Source organism: Schistosoma mansoni, chromosome 1 (assembly GCF_000237925.1).
Source record: "Schistosoma mansoni strain Puerto Rico chromosome 1, complete genome".
NCBI classification, from domain to species: Eukaryota; Metazoa; Platyhelminthes; class Trematoda; order Strigeidida; family Schistosomatidae; genus Schistosoma; species Schistosoma mansoni.
The window spans coordinates 42,953,994-42,973,099 of NC_031495.1; the positions used below are offsets into that span (position 1 = coordinate 42,953,994).

Genomic DNA, 19,106 nt, shown 5'->3' on the forward strand with positions numbered 1-19,106 from the left:
TGATAAATTACTCAAGTAAAAGAAGGAAAACTCTGTATGAAAACCAACTAAATAAAAAATATTTAACTGTATTTTTTTATTGTATCTAGTGGAAAGAATAGGTAAACTTATGTTATAATCATAGATATCGGTTTTGATGAAAGTATGAACAATATGTAATAGATATCGTAGATTTAGTAAAATTAACATTCAAGTCAAAATGTACAAATGTAAAGCTCCAGATACGAAAAATCAACAAAGTTTGAAGGTTTTTCCAAAAAATTACAATTGCATATACAGTTTCAAGCAAATGTAAATCCATTATTCATTAAAATACTATCAAATTAAATGATAAAATTAGCTGATACATTAATGGATATGATCCAATTGTAAAAGAAGAATGTTCACAACTTTAAACACCATTCTTTCATTTATTCTCCAGAAGAGTAAGACGTTGTTCCAAAAGTGAAACGGTCTATGGAGAAATGAAGAAAAGAACTACTATTGCTTTTGGTTTTACATTGCCTCAAATAAAAATTTACGCACTATAAACAATGATTTCGGAGAAACTCAGTGTAATAAATTTACAAACACGTAAAATATAAATATGAAGTAAGGATTCAACGGATGTCGAATTACAAACAATTGGTAAAAAGACCGAAGTGAATGATTTCTGTGAGTTTAAAGGTTCAATATATTGATGAGTATCCACAAATACACAATTTAGGCTCAAAATTTCTCGACTTATAAACATTAAAGACGGTAGATCAACAGTAATGCTGAGTCACACACTAGATTATTCACGGATAACCGACATTTCTATTATTTTATGATCGATAAAATTCTACTTTTGTTGTTTCACATAAACAGATATCTATCACAAGTTGTATGTGAATGAAGATCAGTTCTCAAAAAAAGCATTCACACATTAGGTATTTTCATATAAGTCAACGTGTAGTATGTTAGCTACAATTAACATAAAAATCGTTAGTGGAGAGTAATAAGTCGGAAAATCTGTTATTAACGTGTCTATAAAACTATTAGATTATAGGTCTTTTATATTTCATGATATGTTAACGGTTTATTTAGGCAGTACTGAAGTAGCTTAAGGGTTCAAAGGACAGAATTCCTGCAGTTGAAAAACATATGGAATTCAAAACAACTGTCAATCAAGTAAGAATCTTCAATACGAACGTCAAGACAGTTCTATTTTACGGAACTGGAACTTGGAGAACTACTACAACCATCATCAAAAAAGTAGAAGTATTTATAAACGATTGTCTACGTAAGATACTCAATGTCCATTGACCGGATACCATCAGGAACAGACTACTGTGGGAGAGGACAAATCAGATTTCAAATGAAGAGGAAATAAGGGAAACATGTTGGAGGTGGATAGAACATACATCACGGAAATCATCAAACTGCATCGCGAAGCAAGCGCTAACTTAGAATCCCTAAGGGAAACAGAAAAAAGGAAGGCCGGAAAACACGCTGCGCCGAGAATTACAAGCAGACATCAAAATGATGGATAGCAACTGGAAAGAGTTGCCTAGTACAGATTTCGATGGCGAATGCTGGTGAGCGGTCTATGCTTCTCCACGAGTAGTAGCAGGCGTAAGGAAGTTAAGAATTCAAAGAAACCTTATAAATGGTCAATCCAACGACTTATACTTGCCATTACAACTACCTTATGATAGTGAAGCACATCGATGACAGTATATCAATCGAGAATGCATTTTAGATAATCGACTAAATATCAGTTACGGTGATTAGAAATTACGGACTGAGTATTTGTCATTAGACAAAAATAATACTAAAATATATTGAAAATACATAAGCAATTTTCACACAGAATCTGTCGTAACGGAAAATCATCGGCATCGATAACCTTTCTCATAAGTTTTATTTGAAGACTGCATATACTCAACCACAGTGATTTTCACACTACTCATTATTTGCAGATCCTGAAACTAGATGGAACGGAAGAGAGGTGGTCAGTTTATGACGTGTCATTGTAGTATAGGTGGCAAGCAGAATTGATGCCTGTTGGTCCATCACGATCCTACAGATCATGCAACTCAATGAATTGAGATGTTATCACATATTGTTCAAAACAGAAGCCGGTGACAATCCTGTTTTGGTATTTTACTACATCTTTTATAAAAGTTTTGGTCGGTACTCAAATAAAATATCCTCTGAGTAAAAGGTAACATACGATAACAATTCTGAGTACTATCCTCAATAAACTAAGCTATAAGTACAGGATGAAACCTCTCCAACTTAAGCAGTATATGCCTGACATTTAACAAGGTCAGGTGCGTAAGATAGGCGCTAATCAACCTGGCTTTTGCTATATTGATAGAACCTTTCTCAGTCGCGCACCCGGTAACACACATACAGCTATCTAGATTTACTAAATTTTTAACTATTAGGAAAAGTACTTGGGACTTCATTTATACAAGGTATAAATGAAATTGCGAATTTCGATGGTAACGTATGTAAGGCGTACAATCCTTAGCAGGAAAATTCCTTAGTTTTATAGGTAACTGGTTCCTCTCCTTGAAATCATGGAATAGCAACGACATACAAATCATTATCGCTTACTGAACAATACTTTACGACTGAAAAACAAGACAATTTATTAAAAGCACTTTGAAAAATTGATAGTACCTGAGTTAGAATATCTAGTTGTGAAACAATATGTTCAAGTGTCGTAGATAATGGTGGTGGGACATTTTGGCGTTCACTTTCTAGACCGCCTGCTGTTTTTGAATTCTGTATACAAATGGAAAAAAGATACGTTACAATTTACTCGGTAATTTATAAATTGTGGTTTAAATAATTACTAATGTTCGGATTATGTTAAAACTTAAGATTTAATTAGAATAAGAGGCAAGTAGTCACTGTATTGTTGAACACCAACAGTATTCAAACGAGCCTAGTGATGCAGGGAAATTATTGTTTTAAAAAATGAAAAAAAGTTAAGTTGGTGAAGATAAACATATTCACTTATCTACTCTTTACTGAACGATAATCATGATGTATTGTCTGATTTCTTTCATCAATATTTTTCTAATAGTCGTTTGAAATACAGTTTGTTGGGTGTTGACGAATAACTATTTCCCATCAGAGTTCATGATAACAAGCACAACACATTATGTTCTCACTTTTACAGCTTTCTTAATTAAATTACCAACTGTTTATATTTGTTGATTTCTAAAAGACGAAAAATAGCCATACAAACTTCTCCAGATGTAAAAGTGTAATAAAACAAAAACATACGATTTGATATATACTTTCTAATTGAAGTATATTCTTTAATAATTATTGGTTATTGAATAATCACTCGCTGGTATAATTATTTCTCACTGAAGGTAGTGTATAGATGTTTACGAACACCATGAATCGTGTTGTGAGATTGACTTTCAAATTATGCGCCCAACTACCATCTACTTCCAATAAAAATGTTATCAGCCAGCTTGTTCTAAAGTAAGAGATGAGATCAATTCACGTATGGTATCAGCCAATCTGGGCCATCTTTGGTGCCTACATGATGTTATTCTGACCGTAAAATGTCGAACCTACAACGTGTCGGTGAGAGCAGTTTTGCTCTATTCCTGTGAAACCTGGCCTCCGATTTGAAGATGTTAGACGACTCTCTGTGTTTGATCACTGTTTTCTCGAAGGGTCTCTGACATCCAGTCGCAACACCATGTTAATAATGTACAGGTTCGGCATCGTGTGTTTGGACACAGAGACAATAATTTAATTGGTGTCACCATCTTGAAACATCGACTTCGGTGGGTTGGACATATACTACGAATGTCGTCCCACAGCATTCCACATTGTGCATTATTTGCCGGCGCTGGGACTGGTTGGAAAAGGTGGGGAGGTGGTCAGTGTATGACATGGTGTCGTGGTATGAAAGGAAGCTGTATAGGACAGGCCTCTGCTGGTCCTTTACGACTCCTTGGTTGGGATCCTAGAGATGGTGTAACACAACAGCTAGAGACGTCATCAGACGTGGCGATTCTACTGTCACTTTCTTTTACTTTCTTCATCAAAGTAAACATAACTTCTTTAACTGAAAGAATTCTTTCTTCTTTGGAAATAAATTAAAAATGGCAAATCGAATAACAGTAATCAATGGATCAAATGAAAGCTTATGATAAAAGGAATATGAATATATATAACTTAGCTATTCAGTAACTACGCCTGTAGCCCCTACGGGAGCTACTGCCAGGGTCGTGCATGAGGTTAGTGACCTCATCCTATAGAAAACTAACTCGCTAAAAAATGCTAACCAGAAAGAATAATCCAAACTGTTAAAACTCTGTCCTGGTAGTTGAAGGAAGAATTATGACGCCTCATGATGAAAGCTGAGTTCCTTCGGAAGTCACGAGGCCGATGCCCCTTCTAACAATCAAAGCAATCATTTATCTAGGTACAAGGAATGCTCGTACAATGTGGGAAACCGAAAGAGTCTTCTAAGTTGCTGCAGAAATGAGGAAACACAACCTGGAGGTGCTTGGGATTAGTGAAACACATTGAACGCAGGTTGAACAACAACGACTAGTTTCAGGAGAGCTTCTGTTATACTCCAACCATGAAGAAGAAAATGCTACACATACACAAGGAGGTGCATTGATGCTGTCTAAACAAACACAAAATGCACTTATAGGATGGGAATCTCATGGACCAAGGATCATCAAAGGCTCCTTCAAAACAAAGAGAGAGGGCATTACAATGAACGTCATCCAATGCTATGCGCCTATCAACGACCACAATGAAGACGTTAAAGACTAATTCTACGATAGGCTGCAGTCGATCGTCGAGAAGTGCCCAAAAAAGACCTGACCATTCTAATGGGAGATTTAAATGCCAAGGTTGGAATGGACAACACCGGATATGAAGACATCATGGGATGACATGGACTGAGAGAAAGGAACGAAAGTGGTGAGAGATTTGTAAATCAATGTGTCTTCAACAAACTGGTCATAGGCGGCAATATATTCCCACATAAGCGCATTCACAAAACCACATGGACTTCACCGGATCACACTACACAGAACCGAATTGACCATATCTGCATCAACAAAAAGCCATCATCCAGAAGACATAAGTGTTTACTAACAGTTGTCTACGTAAAATACTTCGGATCCGTTGGCTAGACACTATCAGCAACAACCTGCTGTGGGAGATAACAAACCAGATTCCAGGGGAGGAAGAAATCAGGAAGAAGCGCTGGGAGTGGACAGGACACTTATTGAGGAAAGCATCCAACTACGTCACAAGGCAAGTCCTCACTTGGAATCCTCAAGGCCAAAGGAGGAGAGGAACACCAAAGAACACATTACGCCGAGAAATGGAGACAGACATGAGAAAAATGAACAAAAATGGGATAGAACTAGAAAGGAAGGCCCAGGACAGAGTGGATTGGAGAATGCTGGTCTGCGGCCTATGCTCTATTGAGGGTAACAAGGGTAAGTAAGTAAGATATTCAGTATTCATGCAATAAGAATATATGTCATAATGGTCCATAAATAATTCCTGTCAGTTATCATTCACTTATTACTCGTTCGAGTACAACAGATGTCAATGTCGTTTATCACTGGTTTCTTGATACGTAAGAAAAGTCAAACTGCAGTAAACTTTGGAACAATCGTCTTAATATACTAAAAAATGAAAACGACAATAAACACGGATGCAAATTAGTTTTACTCTTATATTTACCTAGCAAACTAAAATTTATTACGTGGATCTCGATCATCAAACTACACGAAATTAATTCAGCAGTCAAAGTTTTTTGGGATCGTTTGGATAAAATTTGTCTTATCGAAGAAGTAAGCATAGTTTAATCACGAACCACGTTTTTTGTCGCCTAGCAGAGATGAAACTGGGGCGAATTATTCAGGACTTCATTACAACGAACACAGACCGCAAACATTTACTAATAAAAACGACTAATTTTGGAAAATGGACTTACGGCTTGTAGAAAATTCACATTTGACGTTAATGGTAAAGTCATTGATGAGATAACACCAGAGTGAGTGCGAAAAGTAGGCGGGAAATGACACTTGACGGAAGTAGCTGGGTTTTGTACTCCACTGTTAGTAGTTTCATGAAAGTCGACAGCAGTTTCAGAAGTAGCGAATAATGGTTTTTCTGCTTTTTCGTGCATTTCACTTGATGTTACTTGAGGATCAGATCTAGGACATAGCAGATGACTATTAATTTGAATAGATTTGTCCCGAGATATGGAACCATCAGGATTAGAAGTTGTATAAATTGGATGTGAACAATTGTCTGGAGTATTAGTAGTCATTTTAACACCACACCTATTAAAATTCGTGCGCCATAAAAACACCTGAAATAAATTTCAAAAATCTTTTACAGGATCCTAAGCTGATATAAAGTCGTGAAAAGTTTCTAAATTACTGTTCACTAAGTGCTATTTAAATTATAAATAGAGTACCAACTGAAAAAATAATAACTCTGGTGTCTCCTCATTTGCGGATAAATCTTTCGCCCTTTACTAAAGATTTCCGTGGGGAGTCACAGTACAATGAGTCTTATCTCATTTTTTCCAACTCCGTCCTTGCCCCCAAATGCTCTGGTATGGCTGAGAGTGGGGAGAGTACGCTCTCCCTCTCGAAATACTCTCACATGACCACGCGTATACAGCCCCTGCCAGGGAAGTCCTACTCACTGCCTTCTCGTGGCAGGGGTGTTGTTTACGAAATTGAGAGGACGAAAAGCGAATGTCCGGCGCTTTAACCGGGTTGGTGGACACTGAAAGTCTACCTAGGGGAATTGGAAAACCCTGATTCTAAACCAATGGTGCATATGGGCTCCAGTATCCTGAAGGAACGAATGGCGTATGAACCAATTGTTGGTCACCGGCTACCATGGGAATGCATCGCCTCACGATGCTCCACTGCCTTATGGGTCAGACATTTAGGTCGAAGGCTCCGGGTGTGGCCCCCTAAGAAAACCACCTGCTTTGGTTTGGGCACCTGGGCAGTATCACAGCCCTCACACAAATCTCATTTGATTTGTGAGGCGCATATGTATCTGGTGCTTCCTTGTACCAATATTTATGTGTATAAATAAATAAATAAATAAATAAACCAACTGAAAAAAGATTACCACAAAATATTATGAAGCACAAAAAAGAATGGTGGGATTGTATTGCATACGTTTTTGAATACCACTTCAATCGCATGGGCTTTATTGATCGGAAAAACAGGTAATAAATAAATTTCTACTTACATATTTCCATTTGCTTCCTTTAAAAACTGATTGTCAAGAAAACAAGTGAATAGTTTACAGATACTGGGTAAATTTAAGTATTATAGCAAAGTTAGTATGATTTCTCAATCTAAGGCTTACCTGTTCATCATTCCCACCAGATGCAAAATGATCACCGGATGCAGAAAATGCTGCAGCAGTAATAGGTCCCTGATGTCCCTGAAGTGTAAAAAGTGGACGCCCCTCAAGTAGGTCAAATATTTTCAGTGTTGAGTCTTCAGATGCAGAGAGCAGGACATGACCATTGGGATGACAAGCAACTTTATGTACGGGACCAGTATGAGCTAAAATCATACGGAATCCACAGAAATTAAATCCAAAAGCAAACAAATTAGAATGAAACAAATATGCGAAATATCACATAAAGGACTAATGACTAAGATATTACATATTCGCGTCCCAGACACTTCTGTGTAATTCTTAATTATTTAATTAATTAGTGTAATTTATGTATTAGATACAGGGATACGTACCCAGCTTTGTGCAACATTTTTTGTGAGAATTAGCGATTTTGTCCAGATATATAAGATGAAGTAGAGTTTGAGTGTGCAGCCTAATGGTTGAGAGCCGGATATCTTCACCGCTAATCCACTCGCTCAACATACTTTTACCCTCATAAATCTACATTTTAATTAGACTTTATCATCAACTTGCTGAACATACGCCCTCAAATGCCCTGGTATGGCTGAGAGTGGGGAGAGTACGCTCTCCCTCTCGAAATACTCTCACATGACCACGCGTATACAGCCCCTGCCAGGGAAGTCCTACTCACTGCCTTCTCGTGGCAGGGGTGTTGTTTACGAAATTGAGAGGACGAAAAGCGAATGTCCGGCGCTTTAACCGGGTTGGTGGACACTGAAAGTCTACCTAGGGGAATTGGAAAACCCTGATTCTAAACCAATGGTGCATATGGGCTCCAGTATCCTGAAGGAACGAATGGCGTATGAACCAATTGTTGGTCACCGGCTACCATGGGAATGCATCGCCTCACGATGCTCCACTGCCTTGTGGGTCAGACATTTAGGTCGAAGGCTCCGGGTATGGCCCCCTAAGAAAACCACCTGCTTTAGTTTGGGCACCTGGGCAGTATCACAGCCCTCACACAAATAAATGAAATGATGACTTGTACTGACAATCCTATTTACGCGCTTACTACATGCCAGACAATTTGCATTATTATTATTGTTATTATTATTATTATTATTATTATTATTAGTAGTAGTAGTAGTAGTAGTAGTAGCAGTAAAAGTTGGAATAGTTGAATTCACAGATTTAAAATAATTCAGTTCAAGTGAGGTGGTGAGTGGGGAAATCCTGAAGCAAATAGGAAATGACCTATTGACGTTTCCCATTTTGTAACCAAGTGTGTAACCAAGTGACACAACTGACTACTATCAGAGGATGAATAGATTGTGCAGACACCTCATACTTTGCGTAAAAATATTATGAAATGGAAACAGGAAGCAAGCAGAAAGAGAGAAAAGCACCTCCAACTGGGATACCTGACCAAGCCAATCCTATGATCCATGATGCTGAAATAGACAATGTATAGGCGTGGGTAGAAAACCCATAAGTCTCGTGCCCTATTTTTGTCAATATTCTTAAAGTTAAGAGCCAACACCATAAAAACAAAGTAGTCCACAAGAGAAGGGCAATGCTCAAGGTATGTTATGATAATTTATTCGCTAAGATTAGTTTTAGAACATGGTTTTACAATCCAACTAAATCAAAAACCATGTAATGGTGTAATAATAAAAGGGTTCATAAGAACTGGACATAATTAGGTAACGAAATAGATTGATATCGACAATGGTGACTAGGTCTTCAGAGTACTTAGTGAGAAATCTAAGGTAGATGGCATTAGGAATGCACGCAGTAGACGTTGGATGATCAGATGAACATTGAACGAGTTGGTGAGTCAGTCAGTTACAACGTAGAACTTCGTACGTACGTACATCAGTTCGAGTTGCCATACCACATTAGCACAGAGATGAAGTTGTCGATTCAAATCCCATATTGGTAGAAGTAGTAAGAGTATAAGTATTATGTGAAAGATAAGGGTTTGAAGATGTTATTGAAGGAGTATAATACAGTGAAACAAATTTGGAAAGAGAAAAAGGACCCTTCCTACACCTCCTAACAACTCGCTTATCTCCACGACTAACCCTTCCCACGAGTTGGTGAAACTAGTAAAAATAGCATAAAAGAATACTATCAGTTGAACTAAATACATTCCACACTAAGGTTAAAGTATTTTTGATGCTGTTAGCTTATGTAATTACAAACAAACAATAGACCGAACTGGTTGAACCTTATATGAGTCACAATAATAACTTGGCATATATTTAGTTCACCATTAACCGGACGCGATTTTGAATTTGCAGAACTTTTAATGAAAAGGAGTCTTGAGAAACCTGTTGTTTATCCACTGTCAATCGTACTTATTTTCTTCCCACACAACGATATCTTGAAGGTAGCTTCAGTAAAACTATCGCATGACAAGAATTATAAGAAAGGATATTTCACAGGTTTCTCTATGATCTAGAGATTTTACTAACCTGGTCTAAGAGTTCGGCAAGAGAAAAAGTCACTTACCATCATAATGTTGGAGCAGACGGTTCATTCTTAAGTCCCAAAGCTTAACTGTGCAATTTGTACTTCCCGATGCAAAGCAGTTTCCACTCGGATGAAAGTCCAAATGTGAAGCAAAGCCGCCAGATTCTTGGAAGGTATGTACACAACTTTGCGCCTCAGTGTCCCATAATTTAATAGTTTTATCATCTGATGAAGATATGATCAGGCGTGAGTCAGGTGAAAAACTGGCTTAATAAGATTGGCCGTGACCTACCGACAGCACCTCACCCAATTTACATGTTGGTTTAAAGAGAATAAGAACTTCTGTCTATGTAAACTCCAAACCTATAGATTGAAAAAAAAACACTTCTGGACATACTTTTACCGACTTGTCTGCGGAAGCTGTACACATCCTTGAGTCATCAGCGGACACATCTAACCATCGAACTGCCGCAGTATGGGCACGAAAAGTGATAGACTCTCCTTTTCTAAATTTTATTATTTAAAACATCTTATTTTACATGCTCGGAATCCATAATTTTACTGTTTTATCCCTAGAAGCAGTTAGTATAAGTTCACCAGTCGGTGAGAATCGGACGCAGAATACAGCGTCCTTGTGGCCACTAAACTTATATGCTCGTGTTTGTGGCTTAATGTTCCAAATCATTAAACATGCGTCCATAGAGCAAGAAGCTAATTATGAGCACTAAGAGAAACGGACTTTACCTAGCTGCTTTCCAGTCGGGTTGAAGTCGACACATGTGATGGAGTCTTTGTGTCCCTTAAAATGAATTTGTAATGATGGATCTTCCTACAAGTTGCTATTCGGATGAAAATCTAAACATACCATATGTCACGAAAAACAAACAAAATCAAAATTCCGCGTAGCTAAGGTTGATCTTAACACAAATATTTTGGAACTAATACAAACAAGATTCAGATATGTGTAGTGATGACAGAAGGCCTACAAATTGTGTTTTCTCGAATGAGTAAATTGAAGGGGCAGACACCATTTCTTCGAGCAACATTTTCCAAGAATTGATGACTCGATGTGAAAACCTGTATACAAATGGCGTATTGTTCATTCTTTGCTTTTCTACTGATATGACCCTTGAGTTGTCGTGACCTGATAGGAAGAAAAAGAGAGGATATGGCAGGTCCATAATCATTTCTTGGTATTCCATGGGTATACATAGTTGCCTCGATATCACGTTCGAAGATTGATCTTGATGCTAGTCGACCTACGGCTCACGGGGATAGGGATCACTGTATTCACACCCATCTCAGTTTTTGAGACCGATTCAGTGTACCAGAACCCTACGTCCCCCAAACCAGGTCACGCGTTCGTGAGGCCGTACCAACTCGCCCTAAGAGGGCATCTTCCAAGCCACGCCAAAGGGCCGTTTCGGGAGCGAGTTCTGGTTGGTGCTGGTACCACTGTGCTTTCGGGATCGGTGCCCGCCATTGTCGAACTCCCCGGTCATATAAGGTGGGAAACTCCCGAGGCGACGAGTAAATGCGGCCGTACTCGCAGGACCTTCACTTCAGAATGGAGGTTTATTCTATGTGCACGATTGTCGCACTAACGCTAGGTACCTAATGGATGCAGGTGCCCAAGTTTCTGTAGTGCCTATTGGTAACAGTAAGTCTCAAGCTACGATGCTTCGACTACGCGCTGCGAATGTCTCAGTCATTCCTACCTATGGTACACGACAGCTTACAGTCAACCTGAGCAATTGACGATAGTATCTGTGGACGTTCATCATTGCCGATGTTCACACAGCCATACTCATTATCGATTTCCTACAGCACTATGAATTGCTAGTCGATCCATGTAGGCTGCATCTAATCGATACCTCGCCGAACAGCGAATTCATAGGCTTTAAAGGTCACACAAATGCGTACCGAATCACAGGTATATTTCAATCGCGTGACGATTCATTCCACGCTTTATTTCGAAAATTCCCCAAACTAATTAAACCTCTCGAGGAGATTCTATCGGTGACCAATCGTGTGGTACACCACGTAGTCACCCACGGCCCCCCAGTCACGGCAAAACATAGCCGACTGGCACCAGACAAATTACCTTTCGCTAAACGTGAGTTTCACAATTTACTAGCTAATGGTATTATTCGCAATTCTCACAGTCTCTGGGCCTCGCCCCTCCACATGGTGCGAAAAAAGGATGGGGTTAGTTGGAGACCATGTGGAGACTACCAAGCATTAAACGCAGTTACGCGTTTCCATGGCTACCCCATTACCCACATACATGACATCACTGCATCACTCAAGGGCACGACTATTTTTCTAAGATCGATCTGGTACGAACATATCAACAGATCTCAGTCGCTCTTGAAGACATCGAGAAAACCGATATCACGACTCCTTTCGGTCTGCCTGAGTTCCTACGAATGACATTTGGATTACGGAATGCTGCTCAAACTTACCATAGGTTTATCGATAGCATAGTACGAGACCTAGATTTTGTTCACGTCTATATTGATGACCTGCTGATCACATCATCAAACGTGGATGAACATTATCAGCACCTAACACTACTATTCCTGCGCCTTTCGGATAATGGAATAATAGTCAACCCCGACAAGTGTGAACTTGGGAAGCCGGAAATGAAATTCTTAAGTCATTTTATTAAGCAAGAGGTTGTTCTACCTCGTGAAGACAAAGTACATGCACTGTACCGTCCACACTCAAGGAACTGAAGGCATTCCTCGGTTTGGTCAACTTATACCGACGTTTAATCTCAAACGCGACAGAATGGTTGCGACTATTAACCGACTTACTTTGAGGTAATCCACGCAAACTGAAATTGAGCGATTCCGCGCGTGATGCATTTTCAGAGATCAAAACCGCCCTAGCTCAAACCACAATTCTCGCGCATCCTGACCAATCAGTCACGCTTGGTATAGCAGTTGATGCATCAGATTTCGCCATAGGAGCCGTTATGCATCAGAACATCTCTGGGAGTTGGCAACCTCTCGAATTTTCATCACGACACCTCAATCCCACGGAGAAGAGATATAGCACTGGTTGCCTTTGAGTTCTAATGGACGGGCCTGTCACATTGTGGGTCAGGGAATCAAAGCATGTATTAGCTCTAGAGTTACTACAGTTTTCCATGTACAGCTTGTGCTCTAAGCAGCTGAGGCTCATTTCGTCATTTTGTCATTTCAAGGTATTGTGAACAAGAACAGAGTTTGGGACAGTCAATGTGTTTTAATACAAAACTACAGTTTTCTCTGATAAAATATGAAAACCATAAGTTCAGTACTTCATTTGCAAATTCTCCATCAATCGTCTCAAACTTCATCGCTCCCTCATTGCCGTAACAATTACTCTCTGCTCCCGCTCTTTTCGATGCGATCTTCCCAACCTTCTCATAATGAACATTCCACCTTTGATCGGTGTCATATACTACTCATGTCGACATAAGTAGCATACATCACAGTATGTATTTAGACATGTATGGTTTAATCTCTGAGGCAAGCACATGACGACTGAAGTGATCAACCAGTTTTTCACAATAATAAGATACTCATTTGGACCGACTCAATTTTACATTGATTTTCAGATGCTTCAGACACCATCTAGGCTTTCACGTGACAACCCAAACTGTACAGATCAATCCTGTTGCACAACCACACAGGTACATAGAACCCTGAGGGACCATTTGCACCATTTATATACATACAAATATTACTATTGTGTATTATTTCTGACAATTATCCGTGTCAATTAATTATGCACAAGCCGATTTTGACCTGTCCCGATTACGTGACAATCAGACTCATTAGTGTTATAACTGGTGATATGCTTTGCTCTTAATTACAACAACTTTTGAAAACACTGAAAAGCGACCTGCAGCTGCCTCTCAAGTCGCCCTCAAGTAAAAAATAATGAAGAATTTGTTCAGAAAGAATTATCGAACTCAGTGAATCCTGATAAATTGCTTCACCGTTTGCACAGCACAATCGGATGCAAAAGAAGGATGTACAATTATGGGTGATAAATGTTCGGTTTCACATAAATGTTTGGTCTCCAGAACGTAATGATAGTCTGGATTGCATTCGCAATTCGCCGTTATACGATGGTTCATCGTATGGGTTTGTACAAAGTATCCACAGCGATTTCGTCTGATATGTCCATCCAACTTTCCGACTGTCATCCACGAACATTCAGAAAAGTGATTGTTTCCATAGGCATAGCCTACTCAAACCACTCATCTCGGTCGAATATTCTTCATTCCTTTGTGACTAAACCATCCTGATGTAGTGTTTTCGGTCAATATTCCCCATCAAATGTCTAACCTATCGATGACCCTAGACAACCAAACACTGACAGTGGAACAAAACTATCAGGTCTGAGCAGGTCTCCCATCAAAATACAGACTCATTAACCACATCAATGTTGTAGTTAAAATATTAGAAAGAATGGTCAAAAATACCATGACGAATTTTGTGGAACTAACAACTTTCTAAGTAATGAGCAACTCGACTTCGAGATATTATGGTGGACAATTGTAATCTTGATAGCAAAGTAGAGACAAAAGGAATCGTCTGGTGATCAAAAGTCAGTGGATGTTGCCTAAGTTCCTATCGAAACCAGTACTTACTGGAGTACTTAAAGGCTCCTTTCTAGGTCCCTGATATTTTGTATTCTATGTGAGTGAAATAGAGTGGATCGTCAAACCCCTAATGATAACATATGCTGATGGTGTTAAGATCTTACGCGAAATATCGAGGAGTGTTGACGCTTGTCCACTGCAAGGTGACATAGACCTTTTGGTTATCTAGTCTGAATTGTGACTGTTGTCTATTGACGTGATTAAGTGTGTCTGCATGGAAACTGGACAGAGGGGCAGAAGTGATCGCAATATCGGGAGGCATCTGTGACTTTATTCTCGTATAGCAATGGTCCAGGGGTAATAGTGAATCTGAACCTTAAGACCATGGCTCATTGCCTTATGAGAGCAGCTAGAAGGTTTGAAACCTTATGAGAATTGAGATGAATGTTCACTAAGTTGGATACAAATATGCTCTTCACAATATACACAACTTTGGTGAGAGTCAAAACAGTGAATTGCATTCAAGCCACTAGCCCTAGTTTATAAGTTGACTCGGATATCGTTGAAACAGCATGGAGGACAACTATAGTTCAGGAATTCTAAAGCTTACCATACAGAGCGGCTCGGAACTTTAAACCTTCTTACTTCGTCTTGTCGTAGACTATTGTGTTCCGTTTTGGAGTGTAGGATTATAAGAAATGAATTCGGACCTGATATATCCTCTCTTCTTTCCCACTAGAAAACTTAGAGGACATGGTAGGTGTGTTCACAAGTTCAAGAAAGAGCAAAGTGTCCGTGATGTACAGTTTCTCACTAAGTAATCAACTTTTGGACCTTCTATCGAAAGCAGTGGTACACACACACCTTCAACTAACTCATTCACAAGAGTAGTAAACGGTCATAGAAGTTTGTTAGAAAATAAGCAACACGGGTCTTTGGCTCTCTGCCTCTAGTACACAAACTTAGATTCGACTCATCGGCTATTCACAACTGTTTTCTGTGTTTAGTTAAGACTACGTTCGGAAAGACTTCCACATAATGTTTGCACAGATAAAGATATGACTCTCTAGGAACGTTTTCAAAGAAGGGTGTCTAAGACGGTACTAGGAGTAGAGGATGGAGTATTTTCCTCAGGAAATCTGAAATTAGTACTATGCGTTACTCTTCATTGGTTCATGCTACCATTAACCAGTAATTTTCTGTCTTACATTCAGATGGACTAATCCTCTTTGTAACAAGAACGGTCTCTTTCTACCCAGACATAGGTCCTATAAAACAAGCAGTTCCATACCACAACGGAACGGCCTTTCGGTAATTCCAGCTTTTCATTGGTTATTTAGCTTGGATCGGTTCGATATATCAACAGGATACTTTGCTATCGCGGAAAAATTGAGACTTGGAGCTATACCACATTTCAAGGTCAGACCGGCAGATTCTCATGAAGTGACAGTGACAGGTTCTTCTGGGGCGGGTTTATATTTCTTAGTTTGTCTCCAAATCAAGTATATAGATAACAACAAGTAGTTACAGATCCTAGATTCAATTAAGATATCTTGCGGTTTATTTAACTTATCCGAAATTTTATATAAAACTCACTTCTTGGTTTTAGAAACTGGTTAGCATTCATAAGCGATCAGTTGTTAGCTTTCAAAAGCTGAAACTGTGATTATTTCATGGAAAGTTTCTGTGTGCTAAAAGTCCACCTTGAATCTTTAGCCTTTAGTCTTCAGCAGTATACTACGTAATAATTATTACGTTTTTGTGCCATTTCACCAACATTCTCTATAGCGGCTTCCCCAAAATTTCCCCCAAACAGACAAAATTTTCCCCGAAATAGAGAGGTTGGGACGTAATGAGGGAAACTCTGAGATCAGTATTTAAGATACGGAACGCCAATATATGATCATCTCGGGTTCTTTCATGAGATAAGGAGAGTTGGGTGTTTTAAGCGCTCATCTTAGGAGAGTTCGGACAGACGCGTCACTAATTTAGTTCCCACACGTTAAACACATCGTAATATGTCGGCAGCCGCGATAAGTGATGGGCTAGCTGCTTGGCGAGTCAACACCTGGGTGGGATATTCTAATTGAGTTCTTACATAAGTGGGATATGAATCTCGAAACATATACTATTCAAGCATTTGAATGTCCGTCCAAGTGACCATAACACTCGGAACCTCTGACAGCATTTACATTTCAATGCGCATTTGTTCACAAGTCATGACTTACCATTACTTCTAGATCTTTCCGTTTCTGTACATGTAAAAGCGGCGTTCCACTGATGGTATCTCGGAGACCACCTTTGCGTTCAGCATTCATTAGCATACTTTCTGGAATGAATATTTGAACCCCAACTTTGGGACAGTCGAAATAGTTTGTCTAGAGGTTGCGGCAACTAACATTTTTATACACCTACATGATTTATCCTTACTTTCCAATAGATCAGTTATTCTAATATTTCGTTTTTTTTCGATTACCCACAATTTTGTCTTTGCCAAGTACTCACGTGTAACCTTGATCATGGTTCATATACGTGTGTTAGTGCGAGTGTCTCATACTAATATCTCCACGTCATTTGGATTCTAATGTCCTCCTCTAAATCGCAGTCTTTATTTCTTCCACATTCTCCACTTCTCAAAAATGCTTTCAACACTGCTCCTACGTCGAAACTCATTCAACTAACGAGATAGAATATAGTCTCCTAAGTCGTTTTACTTCAGATTGGGGGTCTTTAGCCAAACGAAACTTCCTATTCATCAACATTGGATTTCTAAATTGTGGGTTTATGGTTTATTTAGGAGACAATCAAGTATATGCCTGTTCATCTGATTGCTTGGCAGTTGCTATGATTTCTAAATACTCACTACAGGTCTTAAACACGTAATCAGTCTCTGTAAACTTTCACTTGTAGGCGTAACACCAATTATAGAGTCTTGAGGTTTATTATTGGATGAAACGTCAGTGTTCCTGTTGAATCCTACCAGGACCTGTAAAACATGTTCTAAAACCATAAATGTGCGCATATTGGAACACCGTTGTCCATATAAATTAACCATGAACAAATATATTTTGCGTTAGAATCCTCACCATATACCAATAATTGTCTCAGTTTCATCTCTTCAGAAAAATCTTAGTTCAGGGAAGCTCTTCGTCTCACCCTAATAGTTGCCAAAATCACCCTGAAAGTGTGAGCCGATAGTTCCATGGATCTGGGAGCTTTTATTGCATGGAGTCAGTACATTTATAACCTTTCTAGACTACTTGTTTGCATCATAAGTCAAACATGGGTGTCTCAGCTTCTGTTTCCTTTTTTAGACTTGCGTTCAAGGTGGTTATTTACAGCAATCCTAACCGAACTTACATTGGAACGAAACTGTAGTGCTCATCTCGATGTACTTTATGGTGTGTAAAATGACGACCTAGTCATTAAGGCGTTCAAATTTCAGCCACTAAGTTTCAGGCCCGAACCGTGCCCCACCCACTTTAGTTTGTACAACTGATTAGTAGCATTCGCCAGTCAGTCATCTACAACATAGGACCAGGCACATATATGCATCGGTCCAAGTTGCCATACCTCATCAACACAACAAGATGAAAACAAAATTCATTGAAGCAGTTACTTCAATCGTAGTAATATAGAAAAGGAATACTGAATGTAAGGATATGATACAGGAAAAAATAATTAGTTCGTAGAAAGAAAGGCATAAAGTTATTTTAATCTCACGGTTTTAGAGAAGACAGTGTACATACACCTACGCCACTGTGACTGACCTTGAGTTATGTCATCCAGAATCTACAATGATTGGTTACGATAGTCGCGCAGACCCCAACCAAGTAGTCTGCATCTACCAACATGGCTCACATCAGGAGTGACACCCTCACTTTGTGTGAGGTTTACAAGACCGAACGTTAAATGACTTGATTAAAATACATTTAAAGTTTATCATATCGTATTACTGTCGTTTCTTGCTTATCTTATTTTCTGTCCTTAAGATTATGGTGAGTCTTTTGATGCCATTCTAAATATGGTTATTATCAGAGATTTGAAATCTTGCAAACAGCTCGCAAGTGTTATTTTATCAGATACAAACTATCCGCTCCATTTACATTTTTGTCCTTATATATCCGACAGGGAGAACATATGCATTTATACTAAAGCACAACAGCTCTATATTACCGTACTTAACATATACAATTCGTCGAGTAGGTTGTAAAAGCTGACCTAACCAAAGGCCTATACTTGTGAATATAAAGCCTATTCAATGCTGGATGCATTCTTATTTCCTTACGAACCATTCACTTATTTTTAAATAATTTTACTTAATACTATATATATTTGAAATGTGTAAGAAGAGTAAAATAACTGTTGAGACATTGTATGCTGAGAATCCCGTATTGTACCGAACATATTCAATAAAGCCACTGTTATTACTATTTTTATCATAGTTATTTCTGACTGCCCATAATTATCTCCCACATATATCAACGTACGATGCTGCCATATCTCATGTCTTTCCATATACCGCCAGTTTTCTTTAGTTATTTACGTTCTTATCTATTTTTATTGGTAAAATAAATATCTTTTATTCATAACTGTTATTTATACAAGGTTTACTACTTTTTCAGTTTTATTCAAGAATGAACACTATGAACTTAGG

The 19,106-nt window shown here is 38.7% G+C and overlaps 1 protein-coding gene across 1 annotated transcript; it reads right to left on the reverse strand.

Annotated features, from left to right (window-relative positions):
* Window positions 1-406: 406 nt before the first annotated feature.
* On the reverse strand, window positions 407-10,549 carry Smp_079610 (putative g-protein beta wd-40 repeats containing protein; the record flags this gene model as incomplete). Its single annotated transcript, XM_018794503.1, has 8 exons — window positions 407-454; window positions 2,653-2,757; window positions 5,969-6,349; window positions 7,375-7,577; window positions 9,889-10,112; window positions 10,142-10,212; window positions 10,247-10,355; window positions 10,389-10,549. The coding sequence occupies 8 exons, from the start codon at window positions 10,547-10,549 to the stop codon at window positions 407-409; spliced, it is 1,302 nt and encodes a 433-aa protein (XP_018648909.1).
* Window positions 10,550-19,106: the final 8,557 nt, after the last annotated feature.